Genomic DNA, 17,906 nt, shown 5'->3' with positions numbered 1-17,906 from the left:
CTGGTGTTGGTAACCCGGAGAGAAAACAACAATTGGGCACTTGAGAGTTGGGAGAAGTGAACTGGGCAGTGTTTGGGGGGGCAAGGGCCAAGGGGGGGGGGGGGCCCATTCTGCATTTTACATTTCAGAATCCATTTCTACTCCCTCACAATGAGGAGCAGTGTTAGAATGTGACTGAACAACATGTACATTGACGGCTATATATACAGTATGTCCTCCATAATGGTTCACAATATGCTGTGTTATAACCCGTTTGGGGCGGGAACCACCCCTACAACGTTATACTGTAGCTATTGAAAAATAGCAGATCTACAAGCTCAGGTGCCGTCATGCTACAAGCTTGTGGGTCTGCTATTTCTGAAAGAAATCGTGAAAATGTGGCGGCACAAATCTTTGAATATTAATATTCTTTCAGGGTGAACGATGGGCCCAATTAAAACGTTTTGGGTTTCCTTGACATGAAATAGTTTGAGAACCACTGACATTAGAAACATGGGGGTTTTCATAAAACTGTCAGGATGTAGAAGACATCAGTAGTGTCAGGTTGAGATGGGTCAAGACACTGAAGACAGAGATACATGTAGGAGATACGATGCCGATATACTTGCCTTGTTGTTCACTGCAAGTTGTCCATCGACAAATAAGATAACAATAACATTCACTGACGTCTATATCTTTTGTTTCGTGAATATATGAGTGAATTTGTGCTTGTTAAAAGATTCCGTGAAGAAGGGCTGAGATACTTTAAAGGCACTATATGTAACTTTGCCCTTCCTGTGTTGTTTGCATAACAAAAAAACAAGTTATCTGTTTTTTACCTATCATTTCCCTCTTGACCAGCAGTCAGTGTGTGTGTGTGTGTGTGTGTGTGTGTGTGTGTGTGTGTGTGTGTGTGTGTGTGTGTGTGTGTGTGTGTGTGTGTGTGTGTGTGTGTGTGTGTGTGTGTGTGTGTGTGTGTGTGCGTTTACTTTCAGAAACACTTTGTCCAGTAAAGTTACACAATATGTTTGAGTGGTGCAACCACTCCTACTGTATGTGTGTCTCTGGCTGGCTGGCTGTGTCCCTGGCTGTGTCCCTGGGTGTGTCCAAGCACGAAAATAGCTTTTGGTTGGTTTTCACAACCAAGTGTCACTGTTGCAGCAGCCTAAAACACACGCGCACGCACACACAGTATGATGATTTAGTACAGTACAGTACAGTACAGTACAGTACAGTACTTGTAGGTCTGCTATTTTTTTTTAATCGAAGAACTATACTGACATAGAAACATAGCTTTTTCAGAAAACTGTCAGAATGTATAAAGACATTTTTAGAATCTGATCTCAGATCTAAATGGAACAAAGAGGACAACTGGACAGAATGAATGGCTGAGGAGGAGGAGGAGGACAGAGATGGACTCCTCCCCATCATGGTCTCCAAACCGTGGCTTCTTCTCTCTCTGTTTCTCTGTTCTGTGAACCAGACACAGATACAAGCCCTCTTGTTGTTTGGGGTAAAAAGTTCACGCATTCATTTTTGGAATGCTATTGGTTTACACGGGGGGTTCTATTAATAGTAACGGGGAGGCTTGTGTACTGTACACGGGGCAACAGGGTATAATTGGGGTGGAGAATTGAGAAGATGCAGGGCTTAGACACAGATCTACAAGCTGCAGAAGATGCAGGGCTTAGACACAGATCTTCAAGCTCAGGACGTGTCGCTGTCGCGACACATCCTGAGCTTGAAGATCTGCTTTTTCTTTCTCCCCCGGGGCCCACTGACGTATGACAACGTTTAGATCAAGCGACGCTTTGTACCACACGCCACACAGAGAGAGTTTTGGCGGGTTTCGAAACGCACACACTTCCCCTCAAAGTATATAGACATCATGCCATGGCCTATAATTCTGTGTCCACAATGTTGCTGAGCTTGCTATAACCCATTCTGGGCGGGAACCCCTTTTGGGGTGTTTTATTAAGCATTATGTTGTACTTTAGCTGTTGAAAAATAAGCAGATCTACAAGCTCATAGCACGGCACCGAGTGTAGTGTAGGTGTAGGTCTGCTACAGTATTTTTGAAAGAATCGTGAAGAAATGTGGCCCCTGGAACAACATATTTTCAGATGGGGATCGGTGGTCAATTACAATTTGTTTGGGGGGGGGGGGGGGAGAAAGACTGAAGAGTTTTTCAGAAAACTGTCAATATTTTAGAAGGCATTTGTGAGCTTTACGAGCTTGTAGGTCTGCTATTTTTGAAACATCGTGATAATGTGGCCCCTGGAACAACATATTTATAATGTGGTCCCTGGAACAACATATTTTCAGGCTCGTGGGCAATTACATATTTGTTTGGGGGGGTCCTTCGTCCTTGACATCAAAATGTTTGAGAACGACTGACATACAAACATGGGTTTTTCAGAAAACTGTTAATATTTTAGAAGGCATAATTTTGTGGAATTGTCCTGAGGTCAGAATGGGATACCGCGCGAGTCCGAGCGGCTTTATGTCGAGGCGGTGCTGCTGGGTCTTTGTCCTCAGAACTAAATCACAGAGTCAGAGACTGGATATGCAGACATGAAATGTCTGTCTGTCTGCCGGGCTGGGCCGGGCTTTGGCATGTTGTTTCTTCTGGCTATAATTAGATATTCTCTTCATTATCTCATCCCCAACACGAGTCCACGAATATTTTGGGCATGTCTTCTTTACTCTAAAAGTATGGCTGATGATGTGGGCACGTTGTTGTGGTGCAAATCACCCCGTCTAAAAAAAAAAACCCCGAATCTGCCTCTGCCTTGATTCAATCATCCAACTAATGAAAAGATACGTTGGAGGAGGAGATGATGGAGGCTCTGATTGGATAGGAAAGGACTTGTGTTGGAGGAGGAGATGATGGAGGCTATGATTGGATAGGAAAGGACTTGTGTTGGAGGAGGAGATGATGGAGGCTGTGATTGGATAGGAAAGGACTTGTGTTGGAGGCTATGATTGGATAGGAAAGGCCTTGTGTTGGAGGCTATGATTGGATAGGAAAGGACTTGTGTTGGAGGAGGAGATGATGGAGGCTATGATTGGATAGGAAAGGACTTGTGTTGAGATGATGGAGGCTATGATTGGATAGGAAAGGACTTGTGTTGAGATGATGGAGGCTATGATTGGATAGGAAAGGACTTGTGTTGGAGGAGGAGATGATGGAGGCTCTGATTGGATAGGAAAGGACTTGTGTTGCTGAAACGAAGGCTATGATTGGATAGGAAAGGACTTGTGTTGAGATGATGGAGGCTATGATTGGATAGGAAAGGACTTGTGTTGGAGGAGGAGATGATGGAGGCTCTGATTGGATAGGAAAGGACTTGTGTTGCTGAAACGAAGGCTATGATTGGATAGGAAAGGACGTGTGTTGCTGAAACGAAGTGACGACAAGCAAGTAGTCACCGTGAAACAATGGAAACCTTTTCCCTTATTGTTTATAGTTTACGTCATTCTTATGATTTGTTTTGTTCTCCATTCCTCTGTGCATTGTTCGCCCATCGTTCATAGCAGTGCTGATGCAATTATGCATTGCTTTGTGGTAATAACAAGCTGCCTGCCTGTCTGTCTGTCTGTCTGTCTGTCTGTCTGTCTGTCTGTCTGTCTGTCTGTCTGTCTGTCTGTCTGTCTGTCTGTCTTGTCTGTCTGTCTGTCTTGTCTGTCTGTCTGTCTGTCTGTCTGTCTGTCTGTCTGTCTGTCTGTCTGTCTGTCTGTCTCTGTGTCAGTCAGTCAGTCAGTGTTTATGTGCTGTTTTTATACCATATTTGGGTTTGGTTTATATCAGAGGTTTATATCAGAGGTTGGTTTGGTTTATATCAGAGGTTCAGAGTCTTGCTCAAGGACACTAACTCTGGGGGCGCCCGGGTTCGAACTGGGAGCCTTGCGCTTCCCAAGTGGCCGCTATTTATTATGATTATTATTTATATGGACATCACAATCACATTTCTCATTGTAACAAGTACAATTCGTATAGGCATTACTTACAGTGAGTTAGTACAAGTGATAATTTTCCACAGGGGACTTTTCTAAAAAATACGTTGTAACACTTGTAACGAGTACAAAAAAACAAGGAATATATAGTAATAATATAACAAAATGACAATACCCCTTACATTTACATGTAAAACAAACTATACCACCCCACTACATGCACTATTGATAAAAGTAATTACTGTGAAATCACTCTGAGATCAGATTCATACGAGGTTTCCACTGGACACACACTGGTCTGATCAACCCATTCTGACCTGAGATCAGATTCTAAAAATGTCAGTCGTTCTTCGAATTTTTCAAAAATAGCAGACCTACAAGCTCGTATCGCGCCACTCGGTGGCGCGATATGAGCTTGTAGATCTGCTATTTTTCAATAGGTAAAGCATAACATTTACAGTTTGTAGCAATGCTAATGGGAACCCATGTGGTGTCACACCTAGACCAGTTCACCCATGTTATGTGTGATGTAAAAAAAAGTATTCACTGAAGTTTCACTTTAGTGGAAACTTAAGTCATAAAAGAGCAGTTGTCACTTTGTCTGGCGGCCATCTTTCGAAACGCTGTACAGTATATACAGTATTTGTGTATTGGGGATGACGGTATAAAATATATATAGCCTACAGTGTTCCAAAAGTGGTTAAATGTCTTGCTATCATACTCCCACGCACGCATGCACCAGCGATACGCACGCCCCACACACACACACACACACACACACACACACACACACACACACACACACACACACACACACACACACACACACACTAACATTATACAGAGTGCTGTGTCAGCTGATCTAAAAATGTACAGTCAAAATAATCTAGCTAGTATCTATAGTGTTGTTCTCTCTAGCATCACATACTACTACGTAGTCTATTGTAAAGGAATTCATGGCTAGTAGACTCTTTAATCACAATTAAGGTCAAATAAAGGAACGTTGTTTACTTTATTGTCTTTCGGTGTACAAAAGACCTGTCATGAGACCTGGCTCTGATAGACTTGAGACGTGAAGCTGGTCTTATTTGTTGTGATTTACTCATGAAATGTACATTAAAAAAAAATTGCAAGTACTTGAAGACAAGCTTGTGCCTGCGTGGCCCTCTGAGTCTGACATAGTATAACTAGTTAACCCATTCTGACCGGGCACCCATTTTGGTGTTAGCATCATGTTATGCTTTACCTATTGAAAAATAGCAGATCTACAAGCTCATATCGCGCCACCGAGTGGCGCGATACGAGCTTGTAGGTCTGCTATTTTTGAAAAATTCGAAGAACGACTGACATTTTTAGAATCTGATCTCAGGTCAGAATGGGTTGATCAGACCAGTGTGTGTCCCGTGGAAACCTCGTATGAATCTGATCTCAGGTCAGAATGGGTTACGTTTTTCAATATCCCTTTCATGCAGTTGAAAGCAGAGACTCAGTGGTGGAACGTTACTGCCCTGCCCATCTATGCACCACAACCACAATGGAAAGCTGGGCATTGTAATTTAGTTTGTTTGTGCGTTTTTTATTTAGCGAGTAAATAAAAACAAACAAAACGGAGGACCAGCTGGAAGTGATCCAGATGGAGGGTCTCCTCGAGGAGATTACCGGTACTTTATTCACTTCTGGGTCGAAAGGGGTCAAAGGTGAAATGTCACAATGGAGAGACAGAATGACAGGACGTCGGGCGTGGGGCGGGCTTTACGCCTCCGGGGGCTTTTCTACCATTTATCACCATTTAGACCCGAGGACGATTCTACAAAATGTCTTTTTGTTTTCTTAAAACCCCATGTTTCTAATGTCAGTGGTTCTCAAACATTTTCATGTCAAGGACCCCAAAGATATCTGTAATTGACCGCCGACCCCCCCCCCATCTGAAAATATGTTGTTCCAGGGACCTTGAAAAAGTATGAAAACCACTGATGTATCTGATTACAATCCAATCACCCAGTATGTGAGGGGGACCAATCTTGATCTACCCATTTATTTCATACTTTGTCATACAATGTGCCGCAATTTCTTTAGACCATGCTGAGCTTGTCGACCGTTTGGTTTTTTGCTATCATATACTGATACCAAGTGGGACGGTTATCGGCTGTTTGTTAACCCATTCTGACCTGAGATCAGATTCATACGAGGTTTCCACTGGACAACACACTGGTCTGATTAACCCATTCTGACCTGAGATCAGATTCTAAAAAATGTCAAGTCGTTCTTCGATTTTTCAAAAATAGCAGACCTACAAGCTCGTATCGCGCCACTCGGTGGCGCGATATGAGCTTGTAGATCTGCTATTTTTCAATACATAAAGCGTAACATGATGCTAACACCAAAATGGGTGCCCGGTCAGAATGGGTTAATGGAAACGACAGATGACAGACTGGACAGGAACGTTTTGAATGTGTTCCAGGCCTGGATAACATCATTGGAAAACTGGACAACTAAAGAAAGTACAACTGAAACAAACAAATAAATTAAACAGAGAGGCTCGAGGTGTCAACCTATTCCCATGGCATGGCAGCCCACTCTGAACTGAACCATACTGACTCCACCCCTGGCCAAGTAATGAGCGAATCACAATGTATACTAGCTATAGCAATCCACCCAAGATGCTCCCCATAATGCAACCAATCAGCTCTCCAGGCACCACACCCCACACCAGGCTTCAACCAATCAGCTCTCCAGGCACCACACCCCACACCAGGCTTCAACCAATCAGCTCTCCAGGCACCACACCCCACACCAGGCTTCAACCAATCAGCTCTCCAGGCACCACACCCCACACCAGGCTTCAACCAATCAGCTCTCCAGGCACCACACCCCACACCAGGCTTCAACCAATCAGCTCTCCAGGCACCACACCCCACACCAGGCTTCAACCAATCAGCTCTCCAGGCACCACACCCCACACCAGGCTTCAACCAATCAGCTCTCCAGGCACCACACCCCACACCAGGCTTCAACCAATCAGCTCTCCAGGCACCACACCCCACACCAGGCTTCAACCAATCAGCTCTCCAGGCACCACACCCCACACCAGGCTTCAACCAATCAGCTCTCCAGGCACCACACCCCACACCAGGCTTCAACCAATCAGCTCTCCAGGCACCACACCCCACACCAGGCTTCAACCAAGGCAGCTCCAGATAAACACAAGCATTTTATCACAACATACAATGCAGCATCAGCATGAATACCATAACTGTATTGTTGGACATGAACACAATGAATGTGTATTGTTGAACATCATAAATAAATAACGTCACCGCCGGCCGTACCCGTGTGTTCTGAATATACACGGACAACGGACACCCAGGACATCGCACTACGACACACACCCGTACCCGTGTGTTCTGAATATACACGGACAACGGACACCCAGGACATCGCACTGCGACACACACACACACGCGTGGCACGGAGAAACATCAACAACAACAAGACCGCGTGGCGTTAGGACTCCAGCACGCCAGAGGCGCACGAGATTCTAGTTTCTGTCGCCTATAATGACATAATTTAGGGATGCCCGGTTGAACGTGGTTATTGACAACAACAAAAAAGAAAAGAAAAGATTGAAACCTAAACCCTGCTAATTTAGTGTGTATACCAGTACTGTAGACATTTGCGTGCATATTCTGAAACTACTCTGGTGTCGTGTGTGTGTGTGTGTGTGTGTGTGTGTGTGTGTGTGTGTGTGTGTGTGTGTGTGTGTGTTGCTGTCAGACGCTGGGGAGAGAAAGCAGAGACTGCTGTGAGCATCTGGACGTGAATCAAAGGAAAAAGAAGGAAACAAGTTTGTGAATCAGACTGAGAGAGACGACCACCGAAGATGGGGAGGAAAAAGATACAGATAGCCAGGATCATGGACGAACGCAACAGACAGGTATAAACACACGCACGCACACACGCGCACGCACACACACACACACACACACACACACACACACACACACACACACTATGACGATTATGGATATGATTACGTGTTACTGTAACTATATACATGTCTTAATCTTTGTCGTAAAACAAACCGTGACAATCGTTTGAGAATTCAGCGAGTTATGGTGGTTTTAATTGTGGAGAGACCTGCTGCTTCGGTGTACAGTACAGTACAGTAAAGTACAGTACAGTACAGTACAGTACAGTCATTAGGGCTTACCCCAATGCCCATATTATGACCACAGCGGTCAAGGGTACAGGCTTTAGTTCTGACATACTATTGGTGGGACTGTACTTAGGCCGACGCCCTATACCCCAAAACCCTGACCTAACCCTAGCCGCAAGCACGGAGCATATTCACAGATATTAATAATAATGTGACCGTCAACGGCTCTGTCGCTTTTATTTTGTGTATTTTCTAATGTTTGAACTTTGAAGGCAGCGCAATCCGTATAATATCGGAGTCGGCAGATATATGACCCTGCAAATTATCGGAGATCGGATACCGGTCATGATTTCATAATCATAAACCCTGGCCAGCCGGAGCGCCTGATGGAGGGGAAAGGAACTGGTTGGAATAACGTGTTCCTTCCATCCACGCGCTACAACGTCCAACCAGGGAAACTCCCCCCTGTCAGGTGTAAAGGAGCAACTTGGACACTCAGGCATGAAGGAAGCATGAGTTCAAGTCTGTTGCTCTCCCCTTGTCCCCCATATATGGGGACTAGGTTGGTGGAGGGTGTGTAGAGCCCAGGATCACAGTAGATGATTGACACAGGGGTGAAAAATGGGTTACAAAATCGTGGGATTAAAAAATATATTTTAGAGATGATTTCATAATCGTGAACCCCTATTTTTATATGATCTAGGTGCATGTGATACTGCGATGTCTTTTCTTTCTTGCTACTTTTTAACATATTCATGAGATTTTAACGTTTAATTTGTGACAATTATGTGAACCTACCTATGGCTATGACATGCCCACACTAAGGACACCAGGTCGAAAGGGCTTAATATGAGAAGAAGAACGTTGTGTCTTTTAGATGTGATGATTGGCATTCACTGCACACTGTATGGTCAGAACAATGCTTGTTTATTGTTATGCATGGCAAACAGTTAGCCTATGTACTGTAAGCACGCACGCACGCATGCTACACACACACACGCACGCACGCATGCACACACGCACGCACCAGCAGGTCAGGGGAGTGGTTGAGCTCTTCCTGTTATGAGAGGAAATGCACGGACATATGTTTCCTGACCCCTGCCGCACCGCAGGGCAGGACTGACCCTGGCCCGGCCAGTCAGTCTTAATGGCACAGTGTGTGTGTGTGTGTGTGTGTGCGTGTGTGTGTTTGTGTGTGTGTTTGTGTGTGTGTGTGGCTATGTGTGTTGTTACCTGTGTTTTGAGGCTTATCTGTAAACCAGAAGAGTTAGTTTATCCTACGACATTAATCCACAATCTACAATAAAATAAGCCAGAATAAACGAGTCTTGTATGACACATAGCTTTATGCAGTTTCCTTCTGCATTAAATTTCTGATGTACATAACAGATCAAAACAGCAACGTTCACACATTACATACATTACGTACATATCGTGAACCATCCTCTTTCCCCAAAACGTAAATTGAATGTGGGGACGCAGCATTTAGTTTGAATTCACCACCACACAGAAAACGTGCAGGTCTTATATTTTGTCATAAGTCATGTTGAAAAAAAAGCTGAAATAGTTGATCTACATTCTACAACTTACAAGTGGCACGTTGTAATCTTGTAGATCTGCTATTTCCACTATCTTTATTTAACCCATTCTGACCTGAGATCAGATTCATACGAGGTTTCCACTGGACACACACTGGTCTGATTAACCCATTCTGACCTGAGATCAGATTCTAAAAAATGTCAGTCGTTCTTCGATTTTTCAAAAATAGCAGACCTACAAGCTCGTAGCGCGCCACTCGGTGGCGCGCTATGAGCTTGTAGATCTGCTATTTTTCAATAGATAAAGCATAACATGATGCTAACACCAAAATGGGTGCCCGGTCAGAATGGGTTAAGTATAAAAAATGAATGTCAGTAATTTCTTTGTACATTTCAGATATTTGTCATCAACCAGGCAAACAGAAATGTATTATTTAATTCTAATTGTCAATGCTAAAAAAAAAACAGGCCTTTTAAATGTGGTAACGGTGACATGACAGCCCCCCTAACCCATTCTGACCGGGCACCCATTTTGGTGTTAGCATCATGTTATGCTTTAGCTATTGAAAAATAGCAGATCTACAAGCTCATATCGCGCCACCGAGTGGCGCGATACGAGCTTGTAGGTCTGCTATTTTTGAAAAATTCGAAGAACGACTGACATTTTTAGAATCTGATCTCAGGTCAGAATGGGTTCATCAGACCAGTGTGTGTCCAGTGGAAACCTGGTATGAATCTGATCTCAGGTCAGAATGGGCTAATACTCTTCCCTCTACCTCTCCTCCGTTCTCCGAAGGTCACGTTCACCAAGCGTAAGTTCGGCCTGATGAAGAAGGCGTACGAGCTGAGCGTGCTGTGTGACTGTGAGATCGCCCTGATCATCTTCAACAGCACCAACAAGCTGTTCCAGTACGCGTCCACGGACATGGACAAGGTCCTCCTGAAGTACACCGAGTACAATGAACCGCACGAGAGCAGGACCAACTCTGACATCGTTGACGTGAGTAGTACGCCGACGCACGCAACGCAACGCGCCCACGAACACGTGCACACGCACACGCACATTCATCCATCTTCAACCGCTTATCCGTAGTCGGTTCGCGGGGGGCAACAGCTCCACCAGAGAGCTCCAGATATGATATGACTTTCTCACCCTCTCATCATCATGAGACGACGCAGTATAGCCTCTCTCTCTCTCCATCCACTATACCTAACGCACGCAACGCAACGCACCCACGAACACGTGCGCACGTCGGTTCGCGGGGGGCAACAGCTCCACCAGAGAGCCAGATATGATATGACTTTCTCACCCTCTCATCATCATGAGACGACGCAGTATAGCCTGACAGACATCCTCTCAGGCAGAGCACTGTACTGTACTGTATAATATGATGCTCATCCCCAAAGCCAAATTCCAATAATCTAAATCTCTAGCCACTATATAACTCACTCGGTCGCCCCAGCATCATGGTGGTGAAATTGGTGACCTGCCGAAATATGTGACAATTAACCCATTCTGGGCGGGAACCCGTTTTGGTGTTATAGCATTACGTTATGCTTTATAGCTATTGAAAAATAGCAGATCTACAAGGTAGATCTGCTGTAGGTCTGCTATTCTGCTAGGGATCTCCATCCCTGATGCTGTCACGTGATGTCACGAGGCATGACTGACTGACGGTAAATGCACAATTTCATAGTAAATGCGACCTGCAGTCGCAATAACTCGCACATCTGTATAGTAGAGTATGTTGTTACAATACAATATAATTAGTACATCTATATGGTAATGTTAACGAGTATACATCTTAGAGTACGTTAACCCATTCTGACCGGGAACCCGTTTTGGTGTTCAGCATCATGTTATGCTTTAGCTATTGAAAAATAGCAGATCTACAAGCTCATAGCGCGCCACCGAGTGGCGCGCTACGAGCTTGTAGGTCTGCTATTTTTGAAAAATCGAAGAACGACTAGACATTTTTATAATCTGATCTCAGGTCAGAATGGGTTAATCAGACCAGTGTGTGTCCAGTGGAAACCTTGCATGAATCTGATCTCAGGTCAGAATGGGTTAATACAATTGAACTAGTGCATGTCATGTGCGGTGCAGGTTGGAGGGTACACACACAGACACACACACTCTTCTTTTGAGGTTTATTCTTCTGAGATTCAGACATTACTCGGTTGCCTATTAATATCTGGCCAGGCCATGCGGGGATTCCCTCATGTGTGAGAGCGCTACAGCAGATGCCTGGCTCTTTCCCACGCAGGAGACCTGCACGGGTTCGAATGCAATTACCTCTGTCCGTTGGGAGAGGACATACATTAACCCATTTAGACCTGAGTGAGAACCGATTCTATAAAATGTCAGTTTTCTGAAAAGAAAAACCCATGTTTCTCTAGTCAGTGGTTCTCAAACTAAAGAAAAACCCATGTTTCTCTAGTCAGTGGTTCTCTAGTCAGTGGTTTCTCTAGTCAGTGGTTCTCAAACTATATTTCATGTCAAGGACCCCCAGAAATTATACATGAAATTGGCCGCCCTCGGTGCCGTGCTATGAGCTTGTAGAATCTGCTATTTTTCAACAGCTATAAGGTTTAAAATGTGGTCAATAAAATGTGGTTATAAAAGCTATATACATCACGGACGCGTCCTCGGGTCTGAATGGGTTAAATCCCCCTGCTTGGCCCAGCAGCCAGATATGATATGACTTTCTCACCCTCTCATCATCATGAGACGACGCAGTATAGCCTGACAGACATGCTCTCAGGCAGAGCACTGTACTGTACTGTATAATATGATGCTCATCCCCAAAGCCAAATTCCAATAATCTAAATCTCTAGCCACTATATAACTCACTCGGTCGCCCCAGCATCATGGTGGTGAAATTGGTGACCTGCCGAAATATGTGACAATTAACCCATTCTGGGCGGGAACCCGTTTTGGTGTTATAGCATTACGTTATGCTTTATAGCTATTGACCCCTTTGAGAATTCACCCTTTGTCAAGTCCCGCCCGTGTCTGTGCCCCCCCTTCGCACCCATTGGTTGCCGTTTCATTTCGTGGTTGGACAAAAATCCTCTCTCTCTCTCTCTCTCTCTCCATCCACTATACCATTGAAATAACATGTTTTTCAGTTGCTATTATAGTTGATATTTTGTGCATTCAATTCTTATTTTAAACGTGGTGTCAGTAAAAAGGGAACCTCACAGATGCAGCATGGTGACTGCAGGGCATATCATTATGTTTGTTTTTAAGTTTTTTTCCCCAAAAATATGTTTTAGCAAATTGAACATAAACAAGGCGGAACCAGGGGGGCGGAACAAGGCAGAAAGAGCCTGCTGGTTCAGGGCTCGAAATAGCGACCATTTTGGTCGCAAATGCGCCTGAATTTTAATCTGTGCGATCTCAAAATATAACTGGGAGCACCAGTGCTACTGCATATAATTACTGTAGTGCGACCAAAACGATCGCGACCGAAAGTGTCGCGGGCCGGTTCCGTCCCGCGAGATGATTTAAACTTGTAGAGCATAAAGATCTGAGCATGTCCAAAAAAAAAGTAAGTTCCTAGTCCATTCCTGTCCAGAGTTATGATTTTTTAAAGAAATATCTCCTTACTGATTGGGTGATCAACATCAGCTGGACCTGAGGTCCTCAGCTGTGAGAGACAACAAAAGGGCTCAGTTGAATGGAATGTGTGGAGGCAACACACTCACTCACACACACACACACTCACTCACACACACACACACACACACACACACACACACTCACACACACACACACACACACACACACACACTAGACATTTTCCTAGACATGAAAATTAACGATGTTATGAAAATAACTAATAAATATATACAGTATATATATATATATATATATATATATTGTTTTTTTTACTTCAATCAAAAAGCAGGCCTACATAAAACAAAGGGTTTTGTAGCCATTTACAAATCCAGAAATTATAGCAGTAGACAGTATTTCGAATTTAATTATATTTTCAACTGGTTTATTGCCACAAAAATAGCATCTCATACCAACTGGCTTGTAGGCCAGTGGTTCCCAAAGTGGGGTCCGGCGACCCCTCGGTTAAATGATAGTTGGGAACCAAATGGACCCTTATGGGTCTGAAACTCTGAGAGTGTACTACATACTATGGGTAAACCAATTTCACTGTACATTTGTACACTCAGTTAAATTAACTTTGATTTTGCAATATACAGTGGGGTCCCAGAGATAGAAATGGGGAACGGTAGCCTAATTCAGGTCAAACTGGGGGTCCTTGAAATGTAAATTACTGAAAATCACTGCTAGAGCCGTAAAAATCTTCTCATATGGGGGTCCCTGGCATATATTTTCAAATGGGGGTCCGTGGGCTAATGAGTGTCAATTTGAGGGTCCTTGACATGAAAAAAATTGGGAACCACTGTTGTAGGCTACAAGTGTAATAATAATGAATGTAAAAAATCGATTACATATTGGTGCTCGTAAAACTTTGGTGGGTGCTCCTAATTTTTCTCTGGTGCTCCTTCATTCTGAATTTGGGAGCACCAGTGCTACCAAGTAAAAAAGTTAATTTCGAGCCCTGCTGGTTGGTCAGTCAGGGACCAATCAGAAGGCTGACAAAAGGGTGAATTGTGTCACATGTCCGAACGTAAATAGTTTATTTATTAGCCGCGCTATGAAGTTGTATAGGTCTGCTATTTTGTGTCACTTACAAACAAAAAGGAGACCGACGGGCCTTTGGCGATCCGAGCTCAGACACTTTGGAATGCCCTACGAGGAAAACCGTCTCGGTTTGATATACCGGCAAATCATCAAACCCGGAAGTTATGCAGGAATGCCTACCGAGTAGCAAAAAGAACTATACTTTCTGCCTGGCCTCGACAGCCCAGACATCCACACAGAAAAGTCCTGTCTGATTGCATTAAACAACATTAAACAATGTTAAACTCACTTTGCCTGTTGCTTTGCCACTCACTTTAAGCATGCGCATGCCCTCTATTGGTACTCAGCGTCAAGGGTTGGATCGGCAGTAAACCCCTGCGTACTATTAAGTACATCATGTCGAGGGGGTTGTTGTACTGTACATGTACAGTACATGATGGCTGGGGGATGTACAGTAATTGTACATCACGCTGCCTCACGCTACAGAAACAGGAGATATGGTTCCTGCCCTATATATTGGGCCACATTGGCTCGGGTATACCTGAGGAGACTGCGTCCGTCCGTGCCTCGTTTAAAATCTCTTGTGCAAAAACCTCAACCTTCACGAAGGTGCGTTGAGCCCACAACCCTCTCCATCGTCATTTAGCTCATACTCCTGTTTGATCTGTCATTGTTGTGTTGTCCTTTTGGTTTATTTCTTGTGTTGTGAGTTCTTCTGTTCAGGCATTTTTTGTGACGTTGCTCTTGAAAGGTGCACTAGAAATACAGCTTATTATTAACCCATTTAGACCCGAGGCTGGTTCTTTAAAAAGAACAAAAAAAGGCTTCTACTGTAAATCCTAACCGTTTTCTGAAAAACCTATGTTTCTATGTCAGTGGTTCTCAAACGTTTTTTTTTCACGTGAAGGACCCCAAAAATGTACAGTATTTTGCCACTGACCCACATCTGAAAATATGTCGTTCTAAGGGACGACACCCCAGAAGTGAAGATATTACAAAAAACTACATTCAAAGAATTGCACCACATTTTCACGACTTTTCAAAAATGCCAGAGCTACTGTAGTGTCGCGCTACGATGAGCTTGTTTAGATCTGCTATTTTTCAACGGCTAAAATAGTTTAAAAATATAATGGTAAAAGCTATAAGGTGACCGATGCGGTCCGGTCCCAAATGGATTAAAATGTCCCTGCTTTGAGGTATAAGAAGTGAAGTGTTGGGGCGGGGGGGATGACGTGGGCACGGTGTGTGTGTGTGTGTGTGTGTGTGTGTGTGTGTGTGTGTGTGTGTGTGTGTGTGTGTGTGTGTGTGTAGCATCTGCCAGACAGTCTCAGAAGAGAGGACTCTTTGTCTGCCTCACAACGTTCGGCCGTGCCAGACAGAAAACGCTTCTATCTCCGTATATTTCTTTTTTTTTCTCTCTTTCCCTTCTTCTCTCTCTTTCAGTTTTTTCGTCTTTTTGTCCATAAATTACTGCCATGCCTCCATCGTCGTACAAGAGTGTCGGAACAAACAAAAGTAGCACAAAAGAAATACCAGATCTTTTGTTTATTTGCATTTTCTTTTCTCCTTTCTCCGAAATATTGAAAGTGAAGGTTGTTTAACAACTTGAACACCAACAAACATACGTCCCCATTCCGGAGGGAGCATTTGGCCAAAATAGCAGATCTACAAGCTCAACACCGAGTGCAGTGCCAACAACACCAGGTCCGTTTTAACTGGGTCTATAGTCAGTGGTTCTCAAAGTGGGGTCTGGGGACCCCCAGGGGTCCTTGAGGGAGTTCCAAGGGGGTCCCCAGCTAAATTATACTTTGGAACCAAATCGACCCTTATGGGTCTCTATAACTCAGAGAGTGTACAAACTCTCAGAGTTAAATTAACATTGATTTTACAATATAAATTGAGGGTCCCAGAGATAGAAATGCCATTAAATGGGGGTCCGCATAGCCTATAATGCATGTCAAATCAGGGGTCGTTGAAATTAAAATGCTTGAGAATCACTGCTGGGGGGGCGTACAAATGTTCTCTTATGGGGGTCCCTGGTGGCATATCTTTACATATCTTGGTCCGAGAACCAGTGAAAAGGTTTGAGAACCACTGGTCTAAGTGTGTCCTGAACAGAACCACTGGTCTAAGTGTGTCCTGAACAGAACCACTGGTCTAAGTGTGTCCTGAACAGAACCACTGGTCTAAGTGTGTCCTGAACAGAACCACTGGTGTGTCCTGAACAGAACCACTGGTCTAAGTGTGTCCTGAACAGAACCACTGGTCTAAGTGTGTCCTGAACAGAACCACTGGTGTGTCCTGAACAGAACCACTGGTCTAAGTGTGTCCTGAACAGAACCACTGGTCTAAGTGTGTCCTGAACAGAACCACTGGTCTAAGTGTGTCCTGAACAGAACCACTGGTGTGTCCTGAACAGAACCACTGGTCTAAGTGTGTCCTGAACAGAACCACTGGTCTAAGTGTGTTCTGAACAGAACCACTGGTCTAAGTGTGTCCTGAACAGAACCACTGGTCTAAGTGTGTCCTGAACAGAACCACTGGTCTAAGTGTGTCCTGAACAGAACCACTGGTCTAAGTGTGTCCTGAACAGAACTCACCAGAGCTTATGAGTTCTTACATAATAACTACGTTGGATTCACTGGAACAGTTTTTTTTCCATTTTCCTGAAAAGTAAAGTTTTTATGCAAGGTTTTCTACCCTATATAAACGATATTATCCACGGTGCCGGAGTGTGTGTGTGCGCGTGCGTGTGTGTGTGTCCGTGTTTGCATGTGCGTCCACATGTCTGTGTGCGTGTCTGTGTGTGTCCGTGTGTGTGTGTGTATGTGTGTGTGTGTGTGTGTGTGAAGTTTATTGGCCGGTTAGAGCAACAGCTTGTAGTATTTTGTTCACGTGGCTCAGAGGGCCGGGCGTCTTTGTAGCTATTTATAAAGTCCAAGAACGTCGACATTCCTTTCCCTCTTCCTCTCCTAACCCCATTCTGCTCCGTTCCACGGGGTGTGTGTGCGCGCGTGCGTCCGTCCGTCCGTGCGCGTGCGTCCGTGTGTGTGTGAGTGCGTGTGTGTGTGTGTGTGTGTGTGTGTGTGTGCGTGCACGATTACGTGCGTGCGCTCCCACAGTGCTCCAGCAGCTTTCCTTTGTGTTATTCTCTCCTCCCTGTTAAACATCCGGAAACCAGTAGTGGGCTAAGAATAGCACCGAGTACAACTAAAAATAGCTTTCTCAGGCTGTACGTGTGCGTGCGGGCGCGTGACTGTGTGTGTGTGTGTGTGTGTGTGTGTGTGTGTGTGTGTGTGTGTGTGTGTGTGTGTGTGCGTGCGTGCGCCAGAGGAGGAAGATAAAGCATGTAAAAGAGAACAGAGTTTAAACAAGCAGCGCTATGACCTCCTCCCGTTGCATTCTCTGGTGTTTTCTTGTTTTCCTCGTCCGTCCGTGAATCACTCATCGTCGTGCTTTGAAGTCACACACGTTTAAAACTGACATACGGGGATATTTTTAGGCCTGCCGTTTGTTTTTCTTGTTTAAAAAAAAAAAACTATTTCATGTCAAGGACCCCCAGAATTATATTCAATTGGCCGCCGACCCCCCCCCCCCCCCCCCATCTGAA

General features: G+C 44.4%; 1 protein-coding gene across 3 annotated transcripts in view; it reads left to right on the top strand.

Moving 5' to 3' along the window:
• The window catches only part of mef2ca (myocyte enhancer factor 2ca), a 55,961-nt gene that overhangs the window by 15,617 nt on the left and 22,438 nt on the right, over positions 1-17,906 (top strand). For all 3 annotated transcript variants that reach the window (XM_080756247.1, XM_080756248.1, XM_080756249.1), the window contains 2 exons: positions 7,711-7,870; positions 10,427-10,630. In XM_080756247.1, the coding sequence (XP_080612373.1) occupies positions 7,817-7,870; positions 10,427-10,630 (258 nt within the window). In that variant the 5' untranslated portion in view covers positions 7,711-7,816. The remainder of the gene's footprint in view (positions 1-7,710; positions 7,871-10,426; positions 10,631-17,906) is intronic.

The sequence above is a fragment of the Protomyctophum bolini genome (genome assembly GCF_963924005.1).
Source record: "Protomyctophum bolini genome assembly, chromosome: 22".
NCBI classification, from domain to species: domain Eukaryota; kingdom Metazoa; phylum Chordata; class Actinopteri; order Myctophiformes; family Myctophidae; genus Protomyctophum; species Protomyctophum bolini.
This window is presented reverse-complemented; position numbering and strand designations above follow the sequence as displayed.